Genomic DNA, 26,019 nt, shown 5'->3' on the forward strand with positions numbered 1-26,019 from the left:
TATTTGTGACTGGAAGGTGTGGAATAAACTGATAAGCAATTACTCACACTTACAATATAATATTGTGCATGTTGTGTGGATATATTTGGTGATATTTGGGAGTAAGAGGGGATATGTGTGCCCACAGTAGTTACCGCTAATGCCTCCAGCAGATTACAGACTCTTTTTGAAGATTCTCCTACAGTCCCATTTACGTATTCTATCAAAGATGTCCATTTTCAAATTAAGTCTGAATGTCATTTTTTTCCCATTTGTCTGATGTCTGTTATTATGTAAGTCCAGTACTTTATCGTAGCTGAAATATTTAAGGGATTCAGTTTGCCCTTGAAATGGGTAGGTCTTTCTGAAGGACAGAGGGGGTTGCCAGTAAGATAGAATTTCATTTTTTTCTACATTCAGTTTTTATCCAGACACTGGACCAATATCACGAAGGAAGTGCATCAAATTGGGAATTGAAATTTCTGGTTTGGTCAAATAGTAGGACATCATCTGCATGGAAGGCAAATTTATGTCCTGTCCTATCAATCATAAATTGTTTCAGTCTAATATATTGGGCCAATGGGTCCAAGTACAGAGCGAACAACAGAGGGGACCAAACACACCCCTGTGGACCATAGTCATTCCCAGCCTAAAATTCGGGTCCCCAAAGACTCTCGGGGTCCCCAAAGACTCTCGGGGTCCCCAGGGGTTCATAGAAGAGGTCCAAACTAGATTGTGTAATTATCTTTAATGAAGGGAAGACCTGTTAATTGCTTTGATTAAGTATTTTATAATCATTGCAGTTCAAAAATCACAATATGTGACCTTATAAAACAGTAGGTCCCAGGTAGGAGAAGGATGTTATGAGTTGCCAATGTATCCACGGGTAAAATAGAGCTTAGTCTCGGTGAAGCCCAAGGTTGAAAAGTGTTTTTGTCTAGCATCATTTATATTGTCAATTATATTGTGATTGTTAATTTTCTCTTATTGTGATCTAATTTGGGGCCATAATAGTGTGTCCTAAAATATAAATTGTTCAGTTTAAAGTTGCTGCTTCAAAAGTTTGTTTTGTTTTACATCTTGAAATTTACGTTCATTATTATTTATAAATACTATACCACAAGTGTGCAAGAATATTGCGTAGTATATACAGCATCTATATGTAACATGAAAAGCACATCTGCTCATTCACTTCCCACCTGTTTAAAGCACCAATACAACCTGCTCTTTCTAAATGCTGCTGGATACATTTCTTTCCCCTGGTCACTTTAAACCAGGTCTGCAGCTGTTTCCTACAGTGACTTTTTCATTGGACCAAACCACAGCAAAACCGAGCTCAACACCTGGCAGCCCCAAGCTTTCATCACGCCTTAAAAACTCACTTCAGACTTTGTCTGAGCTGTTCACATCCTGTCCACTTCTTAGATCTGCAAATTCAGGGGTGGAAAGTAACTAACCTCGTTTTTGTTGTAGTTTTTAGTCTCTTTAAAGGTGCAATATGTAACTCTTCTGGTGGACGCTGCACCAACTGATTGTCTCTGTGACAAGGAGAGCAGAAAATCTCTGATTCTGGCAGACGAGCCGCTGAATTATCAGCAATTTTAAGTTTTTCGGAATAATGACTAAAAACAAAAGTGGAACTATATAGGTCTCTAGTTCTGAATGTTTTGTTATATGGTTCAGAGACATGGACCATTAAGAAAGAAAGAAAGCTCAGACTGGAAGCATTCCAAAACTGTGTGCTGAAAAGTATAACTGATAAGGACTGATGTAACATCTGAAGAATGAAGAAAAAGTGCCCATGAGTTCTGAGCAACAAAGAAAAAAGAATGACGTGTTGGTGAAGAATAAGTTATATGGAAGATACAAGGATTCAAAAAGTCACACTTGACTGGAAACCAAAAGGGAAGAAATAGGGGCAACGAAACAATGGACAAAACAACTTGGAGGAAGACACAAAAGGCTTAAATATGTCCCTGAAAAACTTTTGACACAGGCAGAATGGATCACATTTCTTTAAGTGCGGTGTGCATGTCCCTAAGCCCATTCTATAGAGCCCCAGTGGCTTATTTTTTTAGCAGGAGAGGCCATTTTAAGATCTCCAGGGCAAGTCCTGCAGTACCCGGTCCTGCTTTTCAACCGGGTCGCTCCCCCCTCCTCCTGGGACAGGTGCCATCTCGCACCTGCGCACACTCCACCAGCCCAGGGAACAGAGGTGGGATTCTCTGGCAAACAACAACCTGCTGGAGTCAACCGAGAGGCACAGCTTTTTTTTTGTAGGGTTATTCTGGGCTAGGATTATTATGCCGGGCTCAGCAGTGTCGCTAGTTCGATTCCGGCCTCCAACTATTTACTGCATGTCCTCCCTTCTCTCTCATCCCCCATTCCACACTACTTTCCTGTCAATAGAGCCGAGGGGCACAAAATCTTAACAACAACAGTACTAATCAGTAGTAGACAGTAGGCCTTGAAGTAGTGATGACGAATAATATTGTCCTGGACATATACAGTACTTAACAACCTTCTCAACATGCTACTGCGGACGATTATTCATTTACTCCCGACACTAGTGGAAAGCTACATATCAAGTGCATCTTCCAGTTCTGCTCTTAACTTAAGATCTTATGCAAGTGTATTCCTCTTTGACGAAGTCGAGGATTTGCGGTATCAGGGAATGTGTATTTTGAATATTCTGCCTAAGAAACAGTGACGTAAGCCAAGAGTTCACCCTCAAACAAGATCCCCAGTCCTCCCTGTGATATGGACTTTAAAGAGAATCAGAAATGTTGGAGGAGCTCTAGATACACTGATGAGAAAGATGAAAGAAAAATATTTGAATTTAGAGGTGACCCTTTTGGTTTTGTCTGCGGGTCGAAAGCCTGTCTCCCACCTGTGAGCTTCATCACGATAATGTTTTGATAAAATAATATGACGCAGTAGGGGAGAGTTAGCCCCACCAACAGCAGCTCCCGGGGAGAAAAACTGATTTTGAAATGTGTGGATTTGAAGCGGTCGTGCTCTCGGTCCCAGAGGGAGCCAAGCATCATCAGCAGAGACACAGCACAACCTTGTGGCCAGAGATGGAATGATCTCACAGCGTGTCAAGTGCTGTTACTGCAGTTTATGTTAGTCAGGGAGAAGAAAGCATGTTTAAAAACATCTTTATAATATTTTTGAGCATAATGGATTCAATAGTGTATGATACGTAATTCAAAATTTTCTTCCATCCATTTTTTATAATTAATTATGAATGCTACATGTGTTTTTTAACATATGTTAAAATAAATAAATAGAACACAACATACTTCATTAAGTAATAAATTAATGAATGTTAGAGTCACAGAGCTACTACTGTATTTCTTTACTATTATTACTATTAAAGTCACAAAATACTACCATTAGTAGTTCTGATTGTATTTGCCCTTCTGCATCAATTATTTTTCTACTAGTAGTAACACATTTAGTGCTATCTCAACAAGTGCAAATACTGCACAATTATTTGCAAGGTGAATCAAATATTCATGTTTTTGAAAAGACTTATTAATAATAAAATATTCACTCAAATATTTCATGACGACTACCTTTGAAAACATTTATACTGTTTTATGACCCTCTATTTATCAAATGTTTTAAATCTACATTTTATTATTTTAAATTGTGTACTCATATTGTGTGATGTTTTAACGGTACATAATGTTTTTTATTTTGTCAAGGCTTTGGCAAATGGGGATCCGAAACAAACGCAAAAATGCAGCAAAAGCCATTTCAATAATTGTACTCTTCAACTACTTCTACAATAGGTTAGAACGCCCAAAATAGTAAAAAGATGCACCTAAAAGGAGCAGTATGTAACCTTTTACCAGCTTGTCTCCTTACTAATGCTATTCCTTTGTCTGAAATGTCCCACATGATGACGTCTTAATTTGCATTTAGTCGATTACAGGCATTTTTTTCAAGTCAATAAGCATTCTTCCTGAGAGTGGGCTTGCCTCTCCATAGATCTGACCTGTAACTTGAACCGAAGGCATTAAGCGGGTTTAAACTCATTCTGCGGAACCTTCCAGGCAAACCAGTAACATGTCCACAATGACGCAGTGCGCCTTTAAATGATTCAGGTCGTATAGTGGGCCACTTACTTGAAGAACTTCCTCCTACTTGGATGGACCGAGCTTTCACACCTTTTTATGACCAAACTTTTTTAAACGGAAATTAAAACGTTGTAGATATCTCTCATCAGACAGCTCATGAAAGTTGCAGAAGTGTCATTAATTTCCAATGCGCTCTTATGTGCTAATGGGTCACACCAGTGCAGCGGCAAACAGGAGACGAGGAACCAACAATAAAACCTAAATCTCAGAGGTTTTCTCCGGGCAACTGTCCAATTCACTTTATTGGGAACTAAAAGCTCCGCAGCCCATTGCTTCAGACACATTTGTAAAAAAATAACAACTTTGTGTCTGTTGATATTTAAAGAGATAGATACTTAAATGTGAGCTTTACAGAGAGATCTAATTGAGCCCGTTTGATGAAGAGGACATTTCGCTGGCTCCCTTGTACCTGTTTAATCATTTATTGATCCTCTTATCATGTAATAAAACATCAGCACAGTGGCATGCAATGCAGAGGCAAGGAAGAAGGTTCCCCATTCGAAGTGTTCATGTTTTTACCGTTGAGTTACAGAATACTGAATACAAAAATGTAATGAAAACAAAAGACTGTCAGCGGCTAAATTAATTCAAAATGGACCCTTGAGCAGCATTGTGTGATTGTGCCCTGTGAGTGTGTGTCCAGTGCCCTGTGAGTGTGTGTCCAGTGCCCTGTGAGTGTGTGTCCAGTGCCCTGTGAGTGTGTGTCCAGTGACCTGTGAATGTGTGTCCAGTGCCCTGTGAGTCTGTGTCCAGTGCCCTGTGAGTGTGTGTCCAGTGCCCTGTGAGTCTGTGTCCAGTGCCCTGTGAGTCTGTGTGTGTCCAGTGCCCTGTGAGTGTGTGTCCAGTGACCTGTGAGTGTGTGTCCAGTGCCCTGTGAGTGTGTGTCCAGTGACCTGTGAGTGTGTGTCCAGTGCCCTGTGAGTCTGTGTCCAGTGCCCTGTGAGTCTGTGAGTGTGTGTCCAGTGCCCTGTGAGTCTGTGTCCAGTGCCCTGTGAGTCTGTGAGTGTGTGTCCAGTGCCCTGTGAGTGTGTGTAACACCTGTCTGATGGGCTCGGGCACTCTGTAGCGACAGCAGCTGTGTGTGAGTCTCACTGCTGTGTCCAGGCTGATCTTGTGTCCGATGGAAACGTAAACAGGCTTGGAGCTCTTCTCACTGCTGCGTAATGCCTTCAGGGGACAGAGTATGCAGAGTGTGCAGTCAGCAGCGCCCTCCCCAGTGTTTAATATGTACGTTTGATTTGTTGTCCTTTGTTTTACCTTTCCAAGCACTTTGCCCGAGGAGTTTATGAGGGGGAAGCTGTCTCCTCCTTTTTGCAGAGCAGCGATCTGAGCAAGCAAAAAAAAAGGAAAGAAAATATCAAAGTCAACCAAAGGAACACTTCAGAGGCTCTTGCCGTTTATATTTCTACACAACAATCGTCAAGCTTTTTCTGACAATTTTAAGTAAATCATTTTGTATATGGCTAGGTGTTTTTTATTTTTTTATGTAATTAATTTTATTGTATTTCTGTTTCTTTAATTTCTTTGTGATTTGAATGCATTTTCCTACTGTGTGAAGCACTTTGAATTGCCTTGTATATGAAATGTGCTCTACAAATAAACTTGCCTTGCCTTATATAAATAAAGAATAATAAATAAATGACACCGATACAGTCCAAAGGGTTGAAAGAATAAGCAGATTTATACTGATATGTTATTGTACCACCAACCAGAGAGCCAGAGAGTCAGACTGCTCAACTGAGGATGTTAGATTTGAACCGCTGACCTCCCATTCTGTAAATGTACCATTCTAATGTTGTGTTAATGTGTGAAATGCCAAGAAAGATCACCGTGAGGCATAGTTGAACTGAGAAAATGCAAGGAAAGGATAAATTATCTAAATCCTCTAACGATAATTTTTATAATAGTAACATTAAAAAACGAACAAAAGTGCTACTGTATTTTGAGGGTATAAGCATCATGCCTTTGATAAAGTTTAAAAGACACGGGACGTATGCCTGAGATTAATTATTTAATAAACCATTTTAGAGGTGGGAAACAACATCTATTGATAATCTCTTGAATGGTCTTTGAAGGTGTCCAAAATTTGAACATTGAATAAATAGTATATTATCAAAAGTATCCCGAAATGCCTGAACTGGAAATGGAACAAGCTTATGTTAATATTTATGTAATATTTGAAACAAAGATGTAAGTGATATTCCTGCACTTTTGTGGGTAATCTATTATATTGCCAAACTATCTTCAGATCATTGTTATCAGGATAAAATATCGCCCACCCCATAAGCAAGCCAAGCCATCTTTATGCCATCCATCCATAAATGTGTAAATAATTTTCCACATGCTACATAGTGTGGTGTAAATGTTGCATCTTACCCCTTTGAAACAAAGTAAAAAAAACACGCAAAATATGCGTGTAGTTTTTAGTCTTGATAACAAGACAAACAAAATGTAATTAACCTGCACTGCAGCAAATGAAATTCACACCTTAATTAAGTTTATACGGCCCTGAGCAAAACAAATGAGATAATTGTTGATAAGAGTTTAAAGAGCAAACAAAGACCCGTATTACCTTCTCAAGAAAACCTTGTCCACTGTGACCTGCAGACGATTAGAAACAGACGCTTCTTATTTGTGTGAATCGAATAACAGTCCCTGTGCTATCATCCACCAGCCGCACCTCAAACTCATTTAAAACCCTTTAAAGCAACACATTGATTTCTCAACTTATGTTTATAGTTTGTGAAAGGTGACAAGCCAAAGAAATATATTGAAATGTCTAATGCAGGATATAAACTGAGATTAATGCAAAAAAGCATTATTAGGTCAAATGTATTAACCTTTGAGTAAATAAAGTTAATTTAGTTTTAGATTATTTCACTTTTTAAACATAATTCTGACTCAGTATGCTGCTTTTTATTTCAAGCTTTGTTACTTGCCAATGAGGTAAACTGCACTACCAATAAATGGAAACCTAAATAAGTATAATAAAGTAATTCATCATAAACTAAACATCAAAATAAGACAAATATTTAAAATACAAGTCATCTTAACACATTAACTACTACTACTGGCAATTAAAACATTGATAAACAAGGAATAAACAGTAATTGACATTCCACAACTCTTAATTATCTTAAAGTCAGATTTTTGAGAACCACAGCTTCATACAATTCAAATCCAATTCTTTACTTCACTTTTTAATCCTTTAAAGTTTTGATAAAGACAATCCAAAGTCAGTGACGCTGTGACAGGTGCATTGTGGGTTATGGGCCAGAGCAGTGAAGAGAAGCTTAGCCTCGATGATGAATGGCTTGTCTGCTCCTTTGTGACGGATTACAGTGAACACCCAGAGGAGACGCGGAGGGTAGACAGGAGCAAAGTGAAGTACGACCAGAAAGAAGTAAAAAGAAGTTGAGACCAAGCGCAATAAAAATAAAGAAATGAACGTCGAATCAAAATCTAATAAAACATGGATGATAAAACTTTTTAAAATGGGAGTACCACCTATGAGACCCGGAGACTTTACAGAGGGAAAGTTACTGTAGTCAAATGTTTCCTGTTAACGCTGCATTACTCCATTTTCAAACCACAAAAGGAAAAAAATAGGTGATCAAATCTATGTAATTAGTTCTTAGCTCTCTCAAAACTTTGGCACGAGTATTCACATGCACAAGCTTTTCCACATAGCAAAGTGAAACAGAGGCGGACAGTCAAAGCATAGTCAATCCGCTGTCAACGTTCTGCATTTTCATCAGGGTTTGCAATCAATAATACATAAAAAACATGACAAAAGAATAAAGCTGGGTACCCCACCTTTAATGTATTGTCAAGTGAAAATGTTATTATTTTAAGAGCTTTTTGTTTTCTGAATATTATGTAGGAAAAATCTACTCTCTTTTATTTTCAACTTATTTTTTTTTTGTTTCTTATTGTTTTAGTCAGCAAAAAAAAAAAAAAAAAAATGTACACACAGTCTACAGTCATACTTAAAATTCTACCTTGTTTTGTTTTTAATTGTATTTTACACTGTTGTTCTAACCTGCAGTGTTGACCAGAGGACCAGAGCCAAGACAGCAGAAGAGAGGCCGACAGAGCAGGTCATCAATAACAGCGGTCATCAGGAGAACAGCCAGAGGAGGAGAGCGGGAAGGAGCAGCAGGAGCAGCAGGAGCGGCAGGAGCAGCAGAAGCGGCAGGAGCAGACAAGAAACAGGCCAAATCCAGACTGTGAGCATCTATACAATTTACTTTTCGATTTAGAATGAACCAGAAGTGTCCACACTAGCTCTTAGCGAAGGCATCGTCGTAAGGTATTTACTCTACGGTAATTACACATCATTTCATCTAAACTTCAGTACTACTTCCTCGAGGAGGTACTTGCAAAGTCAAATATTACATAAAGTGGTGCTTGCAGTGAATAAACAACCGTACTAAAATGAAAATGATTGTCCACAAGTTCAAAAGGCAAAGTTTGTGTTGTCAAAAGGCCTCACACTAATTGAGGGGGATGGATGAACGGAATTAAATTACAACGTTGATACAATAATGTGAAAAGTTTGGGGTCACAAGAGGAGAGGGCACTGGTAGCGATTTGAATAAGCCCGTGCCTGCTAAATCTATCCAACCTCTTTTGTAACTTTGGCTTTGAACTTTGGTTGAATCATCAGATTAAAACTTGAATTCAATAATGCAACAGTATGATGCGTCAGTTCCCTCCCTGTGGTCAAATGAGGGCTTCTTAGTTTTTATAAAGCAAACTGTGGATGTAAAGTGTTCAGGCAGGTCCTCAGAGATAAAGACTGAGAATGACTTTCATGTTTTGTACATGGAATTCATGGCTTTGTTTAAAACACATTCATATTAGGGGTGTCAGGATTGTTAGATTCATTGATAAACATGATCATTCGGGTCGCAATATAATCATGAGGAATAAGAATAATCGGGTGAATATTAGATGTAAAAATTAGTCATTTCAATTCAGTCTGTACTCAAAAACTGTAACGTGCTTTTTATCAACCTGTTTTTGTCACACTGACCAAACGTTCTCATTCATTTTGATTTCATACAGCTCCAGGAATTTGCTCTACTAGACAATGTGAAGGAAAGTGAATTAAGGATTCCAGTTTTTTTTGGTCACTGCACGTCATGACCATGAGAATCGAATTGTAAAACCGTGATATATCTTCTCACAATAACTCAAAAATGTGAAATAGTGACATCCCCCAATTACGTTTAAGGCTGCGTTCACACTCGCACATGAATTTGTAAGTAATTCTGGACTAGAAACCAGAACTAGTACAGGACAAAACCAAGTTTCAATCTGGACTAAACTGGGCTTGTGCGTTACATATTCTCTGTCTCCTTTTCAAGTTATTAAAACACTCAGTTCCACCAGAGGATGTAACAAAGTGCTTGTCACCAGCAATACATGATTTCACTGCTCAAATTGTCTTCATTTCAAACAGTATTGTCCTGCTAAAAGCCAGCAGCTATAGTTTTTACACTTGCTGGCAACAACGGTGCTTTTAATGAAATCAAGAGAAATTATCATATCGATACTGCACATTAATACACCCCAAAGCAAAGATAAATACAATAAAATACTGGATTAATGCAACGAGTTAAACGTTCTCTCTTAGTTTCTTGCTGCATGTGGTAGGTGTACTTAATTTTTTTTCTCCTTTTTTCTTTTTAAATAAATAAAAAGGAAAAGAGAGAGTGGGCGGAACCAGAGAAAATACAAAGTGTGTATTGTTTGAGATGAACGTTTTTAAAATAATGCATCCAAATGAAAATAAAATACAAAGTTAAAGCACCTGATCCATAATGTGAGTCCCATTTCATCCAGTTTATGTCGAATTTGTCCATTTCCAAGTTCAGTCCATATATGATTTTTTTCCATTTTCCGTATGTCCATTATGATTTCGGTCCAGTCCTTTATTGTTGGTGCAGTTTGTGTCATCCATTTTTGTGTGATGGCCTTTTTCCCAGCCGCCAAAAGTATCCTCCAGAGATATCCATTCCCAACGTCCATGGCAGGGGTTCTGACACCCAAATACATGGATCTAAAGTCTGATGGGATCATAGTGTCAATAAGTCTGTACAACAGGGCAGTCCAAAATAAATGATGGTGATGTGGTGTGCTTAATACTAATATTAAAGAGTACTTTTTGCCTTTTTGACCTCCAGGTTTCATAAGCTGTAATGTTTATTAAACGTTCTTTGGTAACGTTTCCTCGGTCCTCAAAGTAATACAGAAATATGTCATGATAAGCTGCAAACGTACGTCAGCGCATTGCAGAGGACTCACTTGTCACTTTGTTTTTGGAAGGAAATATTCAGCCTCGTAGCGTGCAGTGATTGGAATATTGATTTGACTTCAGATGCCCTTCCAGCTCTATTTATATGGGCGTGAAACTGGCAGAGCTTCAGTCGTATTATATACTGTTGATCTCCTATATCTTGTTTAAAACATTAAATTCTGCTTTGTAGAGACAAAAACTTTTTACTTCAACTTTAGTTCAGAACCCATTTACTTTCATAGCTCTTTGTAAGGCAGTGATTTGACCCCTGCGAAGTAAATTAGCATTGATGTCAATTTTCCATTTTTTATGCTATAACCTTATGACTTTGCGTCTTCATTGCTCTGAAACGATGCACTTGCTTTAGCTTATACTTTAAACACTTTCAAACCTAAAAAAGAATGATTCACTGTTTGTTGAGGCAGGATTCAGACGACACCTCGTGACCTCTTACAGGTCACCAAAGCGCCAAAGTCAACACTTGCATATTCATGAAAGCCAAATAATATTTCCTCTGCTCCCGGAGGTGTGCTTTAACCAATAGGTATTTATTTCAGGCTTATTTGTATTCAGGAAACTGCAAGATGATTAGTTACACCGGGAGGCCTTGGGCTTGCAGTAAAAGTCACTGAGTTCCACACAAAGCAATATGTTCAGGGACTAAACACATTCACAAACAATCAGAGATGTTGCCCTTTTCTCTCTGTGTCATTGCTTTGTCATGATTGGAAATGTAATAAATGTAATAAACAAAACCACTGGAAAGAATGGGAAATGAAAAACGAGCGCTGCAATAAAAGCTCCATCAGTTAAAAGTTTACTTAATGTAAAATACTTAAAAGGTGCACTATGTGGAGGAGGGTCGACCACCTGCTTGTCTCCATAGAGAAGTTGTCGTTTTGCCTGGAATGTTACTCAATATAGCATTAAACTGCATTGAATATCAATGGACATGCAGGTGGTGCCAACGGGCCATGATTACAGGTCAGATCTGTGGCCATGTCAGAAAAGTTACATAGTGCACCTTTATTTGAGAACTTTATATTTATTTACTTGATGCACATTGCTTACTTTCAAGAGACTTTTTTCAGTGGTTTCAGTACATTGCTTCTTGTTTCCACAGATTTATTCATTATTTCAAACTAAATCAGTCATAAATTCTGTAAAATAAGTTCAATATTGTTGGTTGTATCCACTAACCAAGTAGAAAAATACTCAAATCAAGAAGAGTATTCTGAATTCAAGTCATTTTAACCCATGCTAGATACTATTCTCTTTTTGTTGTGTAAAGGTGGTGCAAAGGTGATGTCATAGTCACCTGTAATTTGTGCTCCCATTTCTTGTTTATGCTGTCAACCTCTAGCAGGTTTTTGGCAACGCCTATGCAAGGTAACCCTGACAACACGCCCAGATGACACGCAAGACCGAACTCTGTCAAAAACAAAAGCCAAAGTTACAACCTGCATATAATGTCTCCGGACAAGTACACATTACACATCATACTCAAGAAGGTGTTCATCTATTCTAAGGCATATGGACAGATTATACTTTTGAAAACTTCAACTGTGTAATTTTCAATAATAAAAGAGTACAACTAGAAGTTTTTGAGTGCAACTAGCAGCATTTGTTGTACTTTTCATAAACTGTAAAAATAAATACTTAAATAAATGAGCCAAACTTGGGCTGGGTGATATGGCAATAAAAAACAAATCACATCTATCTGCCGATTTGGTGAAGTCCTATCGTAATTCAGGGCTTCTCTGTTTTAATTAAGACACAAAAACATGAACCTGTACTAAAATGACTAACCTCTGTAATGGTAGAGGCCATTCCCATCCGCGAACACCACCTAAAACAATGTAAATTAGACACAACGTATGAACAGGCGTGTATTTTACTGTAGAATCAGGAGTCACAGTTTTAGGGAGTGTAAACACAGGTCGTTTAAAGGTCCACTGCATAACAATAACCTCTCCGCGACTGAACCCCCAAAGTTAAGTGCACCTTTAAAAAACATCTACTGCATTATCATTACTGCCAAAAAATACCTTTCAGGAAAGTGATAGTGCATCATCCATGACAGAAAATATGCAGCGTTGGGAAGTAAATACATGTACCAAAAATACATATTTAGAACAGTAATTTTGAATAAATGTATTCCTGTTTTTCCTAAGAATCAAAGTAATGAAAGGCGATACTTTAGCATGTAATTTAGGCTTCAAAATGCGTGACATTAGGGAGAAACATAGAAAGAAAAATTAAGCCTGCGTAAATTCAGCCTGGAAGACCTAACTCCACCCATCTAAGGCCGCAGTTATTTTATTACTTGGGAGACGCGGTGCGCAGGAGCGTGTAACAGTCGATAATATCATAGATCCATAGTAACAGTAGATTTAGCGTGTTTTAGACAGACAGAACTGACGCTTAAGTGTGCACCCTTAAGTCACGGCAAAACGCGCTGAAGAGAATGTGGTAAACGGGTTTAAAATGTGTAATTGCAATATAAAGGGATTTGGCACGGCGTGCAGCAGCTGGCAAACGGGAGCGCGCGCTCTCCCTGGACCGCGTGCAGGCACAGAGCAGCTCGGAGCAGCTCCGTCAGACTTCGGCAAGAGTTTGGCGAGAAATTGCTTCAAATTGATAATCATTTATTTTATTTATATTGTAGAAATCAGTAATCTAAGTGCAGCGGATCCGTAAACCAAGTAATAAAATAACTAAGGCCTAAGTCCACTGCTACACCAGGGCCACCTCTCCCCAGCCTCAATCAACACACCCAAGCCGGGCGTCTGTCTGTCCGTCTGTGAGAGTCAGATCCCTCCTTCGCACGGAACTCTTCCTGGTTTCTACTTTTATTGAGGGTTTTTTGTAGTTTTTCCTGGCCGAGAGAGAGGGTCTAAGGACAGCGGACCCTGGAACATCGCCCCTTGCACCTGCTCTCCATCCTCAATCAATGCACCCAAGGTACTCTTCCTCGTGCCCACGGCGCACCTCCTCTTCTCCCAATCAGCGCACAGTTTTTCCCAACCCATTCAAACCCTCACGCAGTTGGCTCGGCCGCTTCAGACCGTAATGCGACCCACTACCTCCCCTTCTCCTCCTCTGCATCCCTCTCATCCCAATCATCTCTACCTTCTCACCATATCTACCACCACCAGTCTCCAGGCCCTCTATAATACAAATAGACTATGATTGCAATGTCTTCTGCCAGGGTCTGAGCGCAAAATAAGCCACGTAATAAAGCTTACTAAACAGTCCTTTCTGTGTTTGTCTGAGTCTCTCCAGGGTGAATTGAGCTTGTGGTGAGTGCGTGTGAGAGTTTAACAGCAAAACAAACATAAAGCTGTTTTAAAGTCAAGTCAAGTATTAAGAATTCTGTAGATACATTTTCAGATTATTCTCCCCAACACTGATAATATGGCATTGCTGATATAACTGTATCTCATGATTCAAACTACAAATATCCACCTGAGGCATAAGTTCGGGCTTGTTATTTTTCAGCCTCTTCAAAGCCTCCAGCAGAAAAGGTGTTTCTCTAAACGCCAGAAACCCAGCGATGTATGGAGCGGTGAGGGCCACCATCTGGCTGTCCTTGTACAGAACCTGCAAAACACAACATTCAAGTTCACCTGGAGTAACAAGCATTCTTCACCAAACTACCTCGCCTCATGGTATTAACGGGGCAAACGGTGTAAATAATGCAATTTAGTGAACCGCAAAGAACAGGGGCATACAGTAGGTGCAGGCCCATTTCGATGACAGAAAACCTTTATTATTTCATTCCCCAAGTCATACGAACACACAACGCATTACGTTCGGACCATTATTGTGCCGAAAAAGCCTGAGGTGGCAGTGTTTGGAGTAAATTGAACACAAGCGGGGAACATAATCATATTATCGGACGGCGTTTCCAAACATTTCATTAGCCTTGTTGGAGCATGTGTCGCCGCGGTGCCCTGACAAAACCAATTTATTATGAGGTATTACGCAACGAGACGGGCCAGGGGCGTAAATGCACAACTAAACAGAAGGGAAGATGAGGGTTTGTGAAGTCCGGCAAAACGTGTTACACACATGCAATACTGGGCTTAGCGAAACAGGCCGTTTATTCAGAATCACCTTGGAGGATACTTGATTGGGTTAGCGCAGGCACATAGTATTTTACAAGGCAGTTCAATTTAAGTATATTTTGTGTAATGTTATAAACAAGTGGGAACTACAGAACAGAAAGCAGAATAGGGATGAGCGCGATACCAGTGCTAATATTGATGTCCTCTCACAATATATTGCTGCAGAAAATATCATGATTAATGATAATATTGAAACTACACTGTCTAAGCCACTGGCACAATAACTTTTCTAAATGTGCAGTGTCATTAAATGGCAACAGACAAATGGCAGAATTAAATGATAATTAGCCACAGAAGGAACTTTATCAACCCTCTACAGCTCAAATCTAATCGTATAACAAAAGCAAAACTAAAACAATTACTAAAAGTTACACCCAATAAATATTACGGCTCAAAATATCTTGTCGATTTAGCTAAACATTATTGTAAAAAACAACAAATCAGATAAAAAACATGATTCAAGTTAATGTGTGAACTTAACTACACCTTTACTTCAATATTGCCATTGACTTTAAAATAATTTATATAGATAATAGCAAATATTGGTCATCGTCACCCACAACAGCAAGACAAATATCAAGTGTTGGTATCGGCAGAAATGTAAAAATTCATCTCTTTACTATAATGTGGTTTTGTTTGTCTACATGTGATACAAAAATACTTTAATTTGGTTTAAAAATCACTGCTTTTGTGGTAGCACTGACTGAGAAGGCAGAACAGGCCAATACCAAATAAAAGTTGGTGATACTTTGCTCTTTCCGTCATATTCTGAAGCAGTTGTGCCCATTTGCAAGACACTTTTGTTCTAAATTATTCATCATATTGTGGAGTTTATGTGGAAAACCATCCCAGATACTTTACAATAACTTAAACGCAAAGCAAACCGATTAATTTAGATTTTGCGCATCCTTTACAGTGTTCTGCCATCACTCTTTCCCTTTGATAGCACTAGCAGTATCTCTAATCTAATCCGGCTCTTTGCAAAAGGGCAACGCTCACCTTCAGGTTTGGGTAGCTGAGGACCACAAGCTGGGCACACGCGTTCACAGAGTCCCCTTTGATGAAAGACAAGTCGACTCCGCCCACTCGCTCCAGTCCGGAGAAATGTGGCCTTATCTGCCACTGCTCCGTGTCCTGCTCCACCACAAGGCGACGGAGGCGGATCTGCTCTCTGCACACAACACCAACAACAACAACAACAATTAAAACTACAACATCAACAGCACCGATTATTTGTTTCGATTAGTCAACTAGTCAATAGATTATTTATTTTTTTAACCAATTTTAACCTGATAAAAGTGAAAATATGCTGACCGGAGACTTCAAGATAAAATTATATGTACTATTGTCTGCTTCTTTGTTATATAAAGCCTTTTGGCATGGATTTATGAGTCTGTCTCGTCCAGATAATGATTATGGTTCTAAAATTACGATTATCTTAATAGTTGACCACTGCAGCCCCTTATTATATAGGCCTGTATTGTCATTTGGCATTTTTATTTATTATAAGCAAGTAAGTTGCATAGTAAGCAATACATAAGTCTATTATTATCATCTTTGACCCTAAAAATAACAAAATAGTTTTGAATGATGTGAGATGGACTTCAGACACATAATGCAAAAGGAAATAATATGTGATGCAATGAGTTGATTGATTTGGCACAAGTACCACAACCTGGTACAATGCATAATTGTAATAGAACTTGTTTGTGTCAGTGTAAAGCACATATAAGGCTCTAAGGTTTTTCTATTTATTACTTTGTTTGGTTGGATAGCATCTGTGGTAAATATTTATCATAGATTTATATCAGTCAAGAAGCAGTTTGCGAAGCGAAATTGTAGTGCTGAGCTAATAACTCCGTCTATGTCATCAATAAGCGACGTTCCATCAAAAATAGACACACACAACTGACAGTTTTACAGTTTATATAATAATTGAACTATATAAAAGGTGCTTTCAGGTATTATTATTTGTCAAATCATAACTATTACGTAAGTTAGATGGATTTTGGCCCTTGTTTACAATATGGTTGCTAACTAACAGTTGTGAAATCACCTCTACCTCTGTCACATCTGCTGCTCATGTCCAACCAGGAAGTACAATTCTAAACCTAAATGGTCAAATTGGGAAAAACTAAGCAAAATCTTAAATATAGCAATACATTTTAATGAAAAGTATAGTATAACTGTCATATGCACTGCCATTTTTTATTGTGCACTGTCCCCGTCTCATGAAAAAGAAACAAACTGAACTAAACTTAACTTGTAATCAGTATCACCAATGCCATTCTTTGTTTCACCTGAAGTTTCATGGCTGACACACACACAGACACACAGACACACAGACAGACACAGACACACAGACACACAGACACACAGACACACAGACAGACAGACAGACAGACAGACAGACACACAGACACACATACACACAGACAAACAGACACACACACACACAGACAGACATACACACAGACACACACACACACACACACACACACAGACAGACAGACAGACACACAGACAGACAGACACAGACACACAGACAGACAGACAGACACACAGACAGACAGACACAGACACACAGACAGACACACAGACACACAGACACACAGACAGACAGACACAGACAAACAGACACACAGACACACAGACAGACACACAGACACACAGACACACAGACACACAGACACACAGACAGACAGACACACAGACAGACAGACAGACACACAGACACACAGACAGACAGACAGACACACAGACAGACAGACAGACACACAGACAGACAGACACACAGACAGACACACAGACAGACAGACAGACAGACACACAGACACACAGACACACAGACACACACACACACACACACACACACGGCAGTGGGAACGCAGATGACAGCATATGGACCATAACACAGTCGTGAAGCTAAAGCCGACCTCTTCATCACAATCCCACAAATCAATAGTTTCTCGTGGCACCACTCCAGAGTCACAGACAGAGGAACAGCAGCACTGGGACAAGAGGAGACATCTGCCAGAGCCGTCTGGAGCCGAACAAGGCTACTGTCTGAGGCTGAAGAGAACACGAGGCGCAAAGAGGGCCGCAATATGGCCAAGCTGCATTATTCAGGAACTACAAATTATTAGCAACTTCAGTGGAAACATATTGGTGGTCAGTTGGTCAGCAGATGTTTAAAACACGGACAGTTGACGGTGTTTTCACATAGATATTTAAAAGTAACTGTCGTCTCAAAGTTTAAAGTTAACCTCATCTATAAGAATACACAACACATTAGTCCTATCGCTATATAAGTCAATCAATTATAAATAACATAAGTGTTAAGTAGGGATGGGCGGTATTGACAAAACTTTGTAGCTCAATACGTCAATTAGGGCTGGGTATTGCCAAGACCCTCGCGCTACGATACATATCCCAATACCTGTATATTCTGATACAATTCCCTCATTATGATATGTATCCCGATACATTTTTGTAAAAAGGGTCTTAAAAATTTACCGAATGGATATTGTTTTTACTCTGAATAATTTTTTTTATAAAATTTCAATGAAATCTTATACATTTATTTCATGTTCATGCCTTCATGTTTATCCACAAATTATTTATAAATCCATTATGCTCTAATAACTTCATACAACTGATCCAAATAGAAATATAAGGAACACATTCTAGTAAAGTATTGCATGTTTCTTGCCAAACAATTGGCCTGGTCTGAACTTGCTGCAGTAGCACAGCTTCTGATCAGGTCCACGAGCTACTGATCAGGTCCACACCTGCTCTTCGCCTCGACCGAGAGGAGCTTCTGATCAGGTTCACAGCTCCTCCTCGCCTCGACCGAGAGGAGCTTCTGATCAGGTTCACAGCTCCTCCTCGCCTCGACCGAGAGGAGCTTCTGATCAGGTTCACAGCTCCTCCTCGTCTCGGCCGAGAGGAGCTTCTGATCAGGTCCACAGCTCCTCCTCGTCTCGGCCGAGAGGAGCTTCTGATAAGGACCACAGCTCCTCCTCGTCTCAACCGAGAGGAGCTTCTGATCAGGTCCACAGCTCCTCCTCGCCTCAACCGAGAGGAGCTTCTGATCAGGTCCACAGCTCCTCCTCGCCTCGGCGAGCCCCAAACAGCAGATCAAAAGTACTAGTCCACCTCGTTTAAAGCCTTTTTTGAATAAAAAATACGGGCAGGACGATACGGACGATATATCGTCACGGACGATATATCGTCGTATCGATATTTTGAAGACATCCCTATGTCAATGATATTTATAATATAATATTAGAACATTTCTAATAGATTTATTCAGATTTATGCATTGAAACGTATTATTACGGAGTCACAGTTAATCCTATTGTTGACATGTGCGCTCTTACCTCTCCCACACCTGCAGCCTTTCCTCGGGAACAGAAGACATCAGTGGATCTCATGGATCTCACATTAAACCAGGGCTTTTCAAACTTGTTCTGGCGCGCCCTCCTTGGGAGATTAAAAAAAGTCTCCACGCCCCCCACAGCCTCTGGGACAGCGCCACTGCTGTAAATACGGCGTTTCAAGGAGAAGACACTCTCGTTACTTCTCGTCACTGTGGATGACTTTTACCACTGAGTCACATGCAGACTGTTTCTGCCCATTCTGACTCGTACCGCTGTGTTCTTCTTCTTTGGCGTTTTATGGCGGTTGGCATCCATAAAGTGTTACATTACCGCCACCTACTGTAGTTTTATGCGTTCAAAGTATGTTTTACGCTATACGGTAAAGAAAAGTTGTTATTGTTTTATGGCGGTTGGTATTCAAGTTTTGCATTACTATTACTGCTAGACTTTATTCCAGGGAAAGGCCTCGTCTTCAAGGCTCATGGGATCAAAGCAGAAAGGAATCTAAAGTACACACATTCTTTTTCTTCTTCTTTGGTGTTTTATGGCGGTTGGTATCCAAGTGTTACATTATCGCCACCTACCATAGTTCTACTTCTAGACTTTCTAAACTTTAGACTTGGCAACAACAACTACAGACTGTAGTTGTTGTTCTTGTTGTAGTTGCTTTCCTTCTTCTTCGCCTTCTTTTCACATAATGCTTTATATAGTTTCATAGCAGTCAATAGCAGAGGGTGGGAATAAAGTCTATAGAATAAACCGATCCACGGACGGCAGTGCATTCCAGAGGCGTTACATTGAGGTTTTGTGCTGGAGTCCACGTGTTGCCTTGAGATTATTACACACAGATGCCTACAGATCATAGTTTAACCTTTTTTAAGCTGCTTATATTATTCTTATAACATATTCTGAATTATTATGGTATTTTATGCCTAATAAAATCATTTAGGCCTATAACTTATTTTACTATAGTTGATATGTTTTTGGTTCAATATTTACAAAAACTAAAAAATGAATTACTACAAAAGCATCCGTAATAGGCCTTCATTATTAAAACAAGCGCAGTTTGAGTGATTAATAGGACATTTCTTTCTTATGTCAAACTAATTCTATTTCTGTGGTCCAACCGCGTTCTTATGCACACTCTTATAGATCAAGTTGTTCAAGTAGCCTTTAGATTTATTGCCACTTTTATCCATCCATCCATCCATCTTCTTCCGCTTTATCCGGGGCCGGGTCGCGGGGGCAGCAGTCTGAGCAGGGACTCCCAGACTTCCTTCTCCCCAGACACTTCCTCTAACTCCTCCGGGGGGATCCCGAGGCGTTCCCAGGCCAGCCGAGAGACATAGTCTCTCCAGCGTGTCCTGGGTCTTCCCCGGGGCCTCTTCCCGGTGGGACATGCCTGAAACACCTCCCGAGGGAGGCGCCCAGGAGGCATCCGGAACAGATGCCCGAGCCACCTCAGCTGGCTCCTCTCGACGTGGAGGAGCAGCGGCTCTACTCCGAGCTCCCCCCGTGTGGCCGAGCTCCTCACCTTATCTCTAAGGGAGCGCCCAGCCACACGGCGGAGGAAACTCATTTCGACCGCTTGTATCCGCGATCTTGTTCTTTCGGTCACTACCCAAAGCTCATGAACATAGGTGAGGGTAGGAACGTAGACCGACCGGTAAATAGAGAGCTTTGCCTTTCGGCTCAGCTCCCTCTTTACCACAACGGTCCGATGCAGCGACTGCATCACTGCAGCCGCTGCACCGATCCACCTGTCGATCTCACGCTCCATCCTTCCCTCACTCGTGAACAAGACCCCGAGATACTTGAACTCCTCCACTTGGGGCAAGGACACCCCACCCACCTGGAGAGGGCAAGCCACCTTTTTCCGGTCGAGAACCATGGCCTCGGATTTGGAGGTGCTGATTCTCATCCCAGCCGCTTCACACTCACTGCAAACCGTCCCAGTGCATGTTGCAGGTCCGGGTTTGATGGAGCCATCAGGACAACATCGTCTGCAAACAGCAGAGATGAGATCCTGTGGTCCCCAAACCGGACACCCTTCGACCCTTGACTGCGCATAGAAATTCTGTCCATAAAAATTATGAACAGAACCGGTGACAAAGGGCAGCCCTGGCGGAGTCCAACATGCACTGGGAACAGGTCTGACTTACTCCCGGCAATGCGAACACAGCTCCTGCTCCGGTCATACAGGGACCGGACAGCCCTGAGCAAAGGGCCCCGGACCCCGTACTCCCGGAGCACCCCCCAAAGGACACCCCGAGGGACACGGTCGAAAGCCTTCTCCAGATCCACAAAGCACATGTGGACTGGTTGGGCAAACTCCCATGAACCCTCGAGCACCCGATGGAGGGTATAGAGCTGGTCCAGTGTTCCACGACCGGGACGAAAACCACTCTGCTCCTCCTGAATCCGAGGTTCGACTATCGGTCGGATTCTCCTCTCCAGTACCTTGGAATAGACCTTGCCCGGGAGGCTGAGGAGTGTGATCCCTCTGTAGTTGGAACACACCCTCCGGTCCCCCTTCTTGAACAGAGGGACCACCACCCCGGTCTGCTAGTCCAGAGGCACGGTCCCCGAACGCCACGCGATGTTGCAGAGACGTGTCAACCAAGACAGTCCTACAACATCCAGATACTTTAGGTACTCAGGGCGGATCTCATCCACCCCCGGAGCCCTGCCACCGAGGAGTTTGCGAACAACCTCAGTGACTTCAGCTTGGGTGATGGATGAGCCAGCCTCCGAGTCCCCGGTCTCTACTTTCTCTTCGGAAGACGTGACTGAGGGATTAAGGAGATCCTCAAAGTATTCCTTCCACCGAAACTATTGCCACTTTTAACGTAAAAAAAATAAATAAAAAGTGTATTTGCGTGTGAATCATCTGAGCTAAACCAGCAGAGCGTCTGGAACATATGATCTGAAGTGTGGTTGCTATGAATCCTTCTTTTTATCTCTGAAGTTGCTATTTAGTCAGGGCGGAGCTGCAAACGATTAAAATAAGTCTGTTTTTGTCCTTCGTTCATGTGGGACCTACGCAGTGGATCTGTCTCCTCCCCCCCATTCCAAGAACGCACAAGACATGCCAGGTGGACATACATCTCCTCTGGATGCCACTGCCACTACGATTACTTTAGAAAACAAATGCACCCATTATAGAAACGGTAGTGTCGCACATTCGTTCCTCCCTCTCCTCAGTGTTAACATCTCTGTAAAAAGCAAATCCCTGCATGTGCACAAAGCAGGAGATCGCATACTTTTATCACAGTTGGGCCTGCTCAGACTCAGATTGTTAAAGGTAAAGGCTGAGCAGAGAGAGGAGCGAGTATAAGACATACGATTAATTGAATGTGTGCATTTGTTTTATAGTCAGTAGCATTGGCCCTCACAGGACACAAGAGACAGAATGTCAGAAACAGATCGTTTGCAGCCCTACCCTGACTAACGAGTAGCATGGTAGTTAAAGTGTTAAAGTGTTTGGTTAATGATCAGTTCTGTCACCCTGTTCGCTTTGGTAATCCATGTAGTTTACAATGACAATATCAAGGTTACGGTTAGGATTATTCACGATTGTTGGCACATGATCAAACAGCATTGGCACGTTTCTGAATGATATAGAGCCAGATAAAATTTCAGTTTTTTGTTTTGTTTTTGGAGGATAAAGTGAACTGCTGTTGCTGCCTATGATTTTCACAATTCTTACTTTTATTAGTTCATACGATGTCATTGTGACCTGAATAATCACATTCAAATAACCGGATGACGTATTTATATTTATTTTTGGTACCACTTTTTTCCTAGACTATTGTTGCATTGGTCCAGATTCTATTCCAATTTAAAATAATAATAATAATAAAATAAAATGTATTTTGGAATGTTGTGCGTGTGTGTGTTGATTATATATATTCTATTTATCTATTTTTTCGTTTCGACAAGAAGTCTAAATCAGAATCCCACTGCAAATCAAAACTCTATATGTACTATCTTACCAGATGTACAAGTCAGTACATCAAAAATCTATGTAAAAAAGCAATTTGTTGAGAATAGTCCACACTGGAGTCAAAGCTGGAGTCAAAGCTGAAGACAAGTGAAGACAGGTGATGAAAAGATCGTGCATGCTCCCCTGTCTCTGCTCTGGAAGCCTCTAATACCCAAATCAGAGCAGTCAGAGGCAGAGGTGAAGCCACTTTCAGAGGTTGACATACAAATATTTCTCTGATCAGCGGGACAGCAGATCGTCCTCCCCGACTTTGCGTCTGACTTAGGGGTTTTAGTGTTGCTTCCCTCTCGTAATGACATGTCCGCTGCTGCCTCGTCACATACAGCGGGACTGAACAACACGTGTGGGCAATCGCTGGATGAGATTCTTGTGTTGTTGTTTTTTAACAACAAATAAGTTTACAAGCACTGTAGCCGTGCGCCATGGAGCCGTCGAGGTGTTGGCACAGGAATAGCACACCTAGAGCCACCTAGAGCCACCTAGAGGCACCTAGAGCCACATCACCAATCATATTGTCTATTGAACAGGCCACAATAGCCTGTAGCCAGGGGGAACATCAGTACCTTTCACGATTGACAGAGGAGAGACCAAGGAGGGACAGAGAGACAGAGGAGAGACAGAGGAGGGACAGAGGAGGGACAGAGGAGGAGAGACAGAGGATGGACAGAGGAGAGACATACATGTATGTATGTATGTATGTATGTATGTATGTATGTATGTATGTACAGTACAGACCAAAAGTTTGGAAACACCTTCTCATTCAAAGTTTTCTTTATTTTCATGACTATGAAAATTGTAGATTCACACTGAAGGCCTCAAAACTATACATTAACACATACTAGGAATAAGAATAGGAATTATATACTTTAAAAAAAAAGAAAGTATGTCTTATATTCTAGGATCTTCAAAGTAGCCACCTTTAGCTTTGATTAGTGCTTCGCACATTCTTGGCATTCTCTTGATGAGCTTCAAGAGGTCGTCACCTGAAATGGTCTTCCATCAGTCTTGAAGAAGTTCCAGAGATGCATAGCACTTGTTGGCCATTTTGTCTTCACTCTGCAGTGTGTCCAAACGTTTGGTCTGTTCTGTACTGTACTGTACTGTACTGTAGTGTACTGTACTGTACTGTACTGTACTGTACTGTACGTACGTACACATACCATCAGTCTTGAAGAAGACTGGTGATTTTTTCTCTCACATTTTCTTGATGGGGTCTTCTAAGTAAATACATACATACATACATACATACGTAAGTACGTACGTACGTATGTATGTATTTATTCATTTATTTGTTACATCAAATACAGACATAATACTTATGTCAAGATGTTGAGAATATATTTATTTTCTCCTTGTATTTATATATTGAGATAATTGTGTAGAAATAAAGTGAAATCAGAGGATTTAGCCGGCATAACACCGGCCACGGAAAGGCCAGAGAAGTCTAAATAAAACATGGCTTTCTGTGAATTGTCTTCTATAATTTAGGCCTAATTACAGGCTAGATACTACTACACCGGTACTTTGTATTTGGCTCCGAGGAAACTCTCGGTAACAGTGACACCTGCCGGCCACTTCCTGTAACAACAACAACAACAACAACAACAACATTTAGTGCTCCATGAGGATTATTTGGACTGAGAGTAAACAATGCTCAGTGCTCTATAAAGACTATAACTTCAGGTAAAACTAAATGTTTATATAATCTGTACAAATATACATAATTATATATCACTCTTCACTCTTCCTGTCTCTGGGAGCTGTTGAAGTACTCCACACCCTCAGTCACTGGATTCTCTTCATGTACTCGAACTTTCTCTTATTTCCCAAAGACGCGTGATAAAACACAACTAAAGTTAGACAAAACCAGGACATGATAGTCATAAGATAAATATTTTTACAGATCTGGGTTCAGTAATGTTCATGTGGTTTGAAATCCTTCTTCTGGAAAGTTTCTTTGAAGAGGAAATATTAACCACCAATCTGATATTTGAGGCGGGAGTTCTAGATTAATAGATATGAAGTTTATCTGATATTATTCATTGTTTCTACAGTGACGGAGCAGCTTCGTCAGCCACACACACCTGTCCCTTTTCTTACCTGGCCAACAGTTCCTTGTCCCCTCCGGAGTCCTCGTATCCGTCTCGGGGACACACGCCAGACATGTCTCCCCATAATAACTCTGTCTCCTCGTCGCAGGTTGCCCCGGGGACCGTCGTGCTCTCCATGTTTTGGTCTGCCAACACGAGCCCCGCGCACTTCCGCATAATATTGCGTCACACGCTGGGCGCACGTGTGACGACATGTAAAGTGACGTTTTTGGTGAAATTAATATTTTTCCCCTTTTGCTTTAAAACACTACACATATAAGTAAGTTTGTATATAGTCATATTTGTAAATTTGTTGTATTAATCATGAAAGTTGAATGTTTCTATTCAAAGAAAAATCTTGATTTATTGCTGTTAATTGCTTTGGGGGCGGAGCCTCTATCACCTCAGCGGCAGTGTGCTGTGTGCACCTCAGGCACTGGCTCCAGAGTGTTGTACGAACTGTAAATATCTCTTTATTATTTTTTTGTTCTGCATTGTTTTTGCACTTCTGGGAATAAACTCACCAACACTATTCCTGATTTTGCCGAATAATTTCTTTGACCAAAAAAGACCAATAAATCTTCATAAACTTCAATTTTCAATTTAGATATTTGAAAATTGATATTTGATTTGAAAATTGGTGATTTCCTCCTAACTATTAAGATATACTAAATAAACACACATGAATGGGAGGACAGCATTAGAAGACATTTTACAACACTTTAGTTCCTGTTTTATGAACCAGCATCACAACAGGGCACAACAGTGCTTATGACAGGTTGGACTACTCATTGAACTAAAATGCAGTTAAGTTAAATATATTTAAAATGTTGCTAAAAATTATACACATTTTATCCCAAAATATATATTTTTAGGGTCACAACTTCTTGGTTGTGATTGATGACATCACACTAGGAAATTACACAGCAACCACTGGGCCAAAACTCATCTAGTGTCACAATGTTTTTTATTTGACAAAT

The 26,019-nt window shown here is 40.5% G+C and overlaps 1 protein-coding gene across 1 annotated transcript in view; it reads right to left on the reverse strand.

The window, feature by feature from the left end:
- LOC140378172 (endonuclease V-like) overlaps positions 1-25,218 on the reverse strand; it is a 42,635-nt gene extending 17,417 nt beyond the window's left edge. The window contains exons 1-7 of the mRNA XM_072463888.1: positions 25,050-25,218; positions 15,561-15,732; positions 13,900-14,034; positions 12,241-12,280; positions 11,750-11,862; positions 5,385-5,453; positions 5,166-5,294 (exon numbers count right to left, since the gene is read on the reverse strand). Coding sequence (XP_072319989.1) covers positions 5,166-5,294; positions 5,385-5,453; positions 11,750-11,862; positions 12,241-12,280; positions 13,900-14,034; positions 15,561-15,732; positions 25,050-25,216 — 825 coding nt within the window. The 5' untranslated portion in view covers positions 25,217-25,218. The remainder of the gene's footprint in view (positions 1-5,165; positions 5,295-5,384; positions 5,454-11,749; positions 11,863-12,240; positions 12,281-13,899; positions 14,035-15,560; positions 15,733-25,049) is intronic.
- Between the last annotated feature and the right edge of the window lie 801 nt (positions 25,219-26,019).

The sequence above is a fragment of the Eucyclogobius newberryi genome, unplaced genomic scaffold (assembly GCF_026437365.1).
Source record: "Eucyclogobius newberryi isolate DKJ021-1_F unplaced genomic scaffold, fEucNew1.0.hap1 SCAF_4, whole genome shotgun sequence".
Lineage (NCBI taxonomy): Eukaryota > Metazoa > Chordata > Actinopteri > Gobiiformes > Gobiidae > Eucyclogobius > Eucyclogobius newberryi.